At 31.5% G+C, this 4,066-nt stretch overlaps 1 protein-coding gene across 1 annotated transcript in view; it reads left to right on the forward strand.

The window, feature by feature from the left end:
* Window positions 1–456: 456 nt before the first annotated feature.
* LOC111086496 overlaps window positions 457–4,066 on the forward strand; it is a 21,290-nt gene continuing 17,680 nt past the window's right edge. The window contains exon 1 of the mRNA XM_022389565.1: window positions 457–652. Coding sequence (XP_022245273.1) covers window positions 575–652 — 78 coding nt within the window. The 5' untranslated portion in view covers window positions 457–574. The remainder of the gene's footprint in view (window positions 653–4,066) is intronic.

Below are 4,066 nucleotides of genomic sequence, written 5' to 3' on the forward strand. Positions count from 1 at the left end.
TAACACGCCATTTTTATAACAATAAGAAATGCTTTTCTTTTTTATATATGTTAAAATATTTACAAGTTTTCTTCACACCGTCCCTCCGTTTTTACACATAATATCATGCATATAAACTCTTAAAACCTTGATAAATGGTAACGTTTGAAGTGAAAGTTAAAGAAGGATGATCTACTGCCAAGATGATTTAGTGATAGTAAACATGAATGTACTCGTCATAGATGGAGTGAATTAAGACTTGAAAGACATAAAGCCAAAACTTCTTATGACCACAAGCGCCGTATTATAAGTAACAACGTTACCTAAACTCAAACTAAATCCATCCTCCTGCACGCTTTTAGACAATGTAAAAACTAAGCAACGGTTTCCATGGTAACAACAGCTAACGTTTTTCGTAATTTTAGTTCGCACCGAAGAAACGGAATATCTTAGGAGGCTTCTTACTCGACGCTGTCCAGTTGAGGGATCACGTTATCGGCTCTAGCCCGAACAATATAAATTCAGCGAAACGTGAGGTCCTTGTCATTTTGAGCATTGGTATCTCTCAAAAAAGAAGCCCTGCAATCCTAGAAGCATGTTACGGGTGGCTGTAACGCTTTGCATTATTGCAGTTTTCTTCATCTGGCCCCTCTCAACGGCCTTTTATATTAAGGTGAGAACTTATTTCATTTATATTTATAAGAGTTTTGTTCACACAAATAAAAATTTTAGGTTCGATCAGTTGTTATGATAAATTGAGTCAAACAAATATCCTAGTATTATTTCTGTAAGGGTTAACGCTTCTCGTTGAATATTAAAAATAAAAAATTTAAAAAACATTTATTTATTTTATCAAGAATAGAACATTATGTTATCTAAGTTCTGATCTGTATGTTTTGCGAATTGTAGTTTCATTCTGAACGTCTTTGATTATCTTGACTAAAGACATGACCTTCAACAAAACTCATAATTATAAAAGATAAATAAAAAGGAGCATTATGTTTTATTTCCCTACTTTCTACACAGTCCTACCAAATAGCACTTTAAATTAAAACCTATTACTGTTTGTTATATATTCGCAATTGCAGTTAAGATATGACGTAATAAAAAAAATAGCGAAAATGTTTTTCAGACTTTTTGAGCTTTTTTTCTCATCTTTTCAGATCTGAATGAATAAAGTCATTCCTTGTTTAAGTACAAAAACCAAACAAATTGATTTTACATATTTTCATGAGAGACCTTTGCTCTTGTAGTTCGCACATCTATAGACTGATGTGTGTAATGATTCATTACATCATAATACTCAGAACCGAGTTTTGTTTTTACAGATCATTACCAGTATTATAGGATTTGTGTACGTATTTGTGTTTATATACACATAATAACACATTTTCACCTATTTAAAAAAAAATATATTTTTCTTTCAAGTGTTTCTCATAATATTTATAATAAAAAAAATACTATTTAAAAGTTGTTACCTACTGGGATAATTTAATTTTCTGTTTAAAACCTTTTTATTGTGTTTCGTAAATGTTTTTTTGACATCATATTTTTAAACCGTCATCGCTTTATCGGGCTTCTAGTTAAGAGCTTTTTCCTATTTTTTTATTGTTTTAATTTCCAGATAGCTAAAAGGTAACTGGTATAATTTATAGTTTAAATACAGTTATTTTTATGTTTTTAAACTGTAAAGACATTATTCGAACAAATAATTAAGGAATTGGTGTATGCTTTATTATATTACCCAAGTGAATTCAGCACTTCTTGTTAAAAAGTGTGCTTTATTACATTATCCACGTGAAGTAAGCACTTCTTGTTAATACAAGTGTGCTTTATTATATTACCCAGGTGAATTCAGCACTTCTTGTTAAAAAGTGTGCTTTATTACATTATTCACGTGAAATAAGCACTTCTTGTTAATACAAGTGTGCTTTATTACATTATCCAAGTGAAATAAGCATTTCTTGTTAAAAATTGTGATTTATTACATCATCCACGTGAAGTAAGTATTTGTTGTTAACAAAGTGTGCTTTATTATATCATTCACGTGAAGTAAGCCCTTCTTGTTAATACAAGTGTGCTTTATTACATTATCCACGTGAGGTAAGTACTTCTTGTTAATACAAGTGTTGTTTATTACGTTATCCACGTGAAGTAAGTGCTTCTTGTCAATACAAGTATATTTTATGACATTATTCACGTGAAGTAAGTACTTCTTGTTAAGACAAGAGTATTTTATGACATTATCCACGTGAGGTAAGCACTTCTTGTTAATACAAGTGTATTTTATGACATTATCCACGTGAGGTAAGCACTTCTTGTTAATACAAGTGTGCTTTATTACATTATCCACGTGAGGTAAGTACTTCTTGTTAATACAAGTGTATTTTACTACATTATCCACGTGAAGTAAGCACTTCTTGTTAAAAATTGTGATTTATTACATCATCCACGTGAAATAAGCACTTCTTGTTTTTTGAGGTTGTTAAAATTGTTTGTTATACTTACATTTTTGTAAGTTTTGTTTTATATGTCATAGTGTACAACGTAATGTCTAACGAAATTTCAAAACGACAGAGTGTCAGTAAAAATAGAGTTGCATTAGGTTGCATTTTCTATAGTCATGTTTGCACCAACATGATTAATAGGTTGTGACATTTTTTTGAAGTTATAATATATTGTACGATATCTAAAAATTGTATGATATTTATTTCCACTTTACTTCCTGTGTTATTTATTGTTTGATTATTAAATATTTTCTGATCTGTTATAGTAAACTTTAAAAGATAATGTCTATTTTTTCAAACCCCCTGCTTATTATTAATAGTAACTTCCGATCAGAGCAAGCCATGTACATATAGTGAAACTATTAATCTCTCTATGTTGAAACGGCTGAAGTGTGATATTATGATTATCACATGAGTAAACAATATACTCCTGAAATTTATTTAGCTGCTTATTTTGTGTTGCAAGAGTAATTTCAAGCACATATACGTACTTCCCGCTAGTAATACATCTATTATGTAACAAAACTTTATCTAACGTCGTTTAATTTTTTATCTTAGTTTTTTAATTTGGAATAATTTAAAAGTTACTTTAATCTGAGGTGTTTGGGTAATTGCACTGATGTTAAATTTTTTGTAAAGAGTAAACCAGATTACCTTCTTAAAATTACGTATCCTTCCGCTGTCTCAGTGGTAAGTCTGAGACAGATATCGTTAAAATAGGGTTTTGATACCGCAATGGGCATAGCACGGAGCTCATTATGTAGATTTGTGCCAACAAACAAGCGAACAAATGAGTTGCGTAACCCTTGACCGTGGCATCATCTGTTGTACATTATCTGAACTAGAAATTAGAAAATTAGTTGTATTATTCCACCTGAATCTATTTTATTATTTGCTTTGTTAAATTTCGTGCAAAGCTACTCGATGACTAGTTGCGCTAGCCGTCTCTAATTTTGAAGTGATAGACTAGAGGGAAGGCAACTAGTCAAAACCATCCATGATCAACTCTTGGGCTACTCTAATAATTGAATAGTAGGATTAGTCTGTCACGTTATAGGGCTGGCTGAACGGGCAAGAATAGTCGGTGATAAGATTGGACCCCGCGACTTGAGGATTACGAATCAAGCGCCCCTAACCACCAGGCCATTATCCGGATCTAGTTAGTTTTTTAACTGCATCTAAAAACTGTATCTTCTATTAGTTGTTTATTTTTGCCATTCGCCGTAAGAAGTTTCATGAGGATGTAACGAAACACACAGACGACCGATTTTGATTGAAATCGGTCCTCCAAAAAATCTATGAATGCAAACAAGCAATCTACATAAAGCAGGTTAAGTCCATGTAACCATTCTCAAAAATATGCAGAGGGTTAATAACTCGGAGCCTTTTTTAAGGATCACAAGGTGGTAATGAGTATCATTATAACGGAATAATTGTTGTATGGTATAGAGAAAGCCTGAGTACTTGGTGTTAGATATTATAGATTGATTTCATCATAGTTTTCTTTTACCTTCTTTTCTTTGAATTAGCTTTACAGAAACGTTTAAGGTCACATATCATTATAATAGCCAATATAAATT

Source organism: Limulus polyphemus, unplaced genomic scaffold, assembly GCF_000517525.1.
Source record: "Limulus polyphemus unplaced genomic scaffold, Limulus_polyphemus-2.1.2 Scaffold1145, whole genome shotgun sequence".
In the NCBI taxonomy this organism is placed as follows: Eukaryota; Metazoa; Arthropoda; class Merostomata; order Xiphosura; family Limulidae; genus Limulus; species Limulus polyphemus.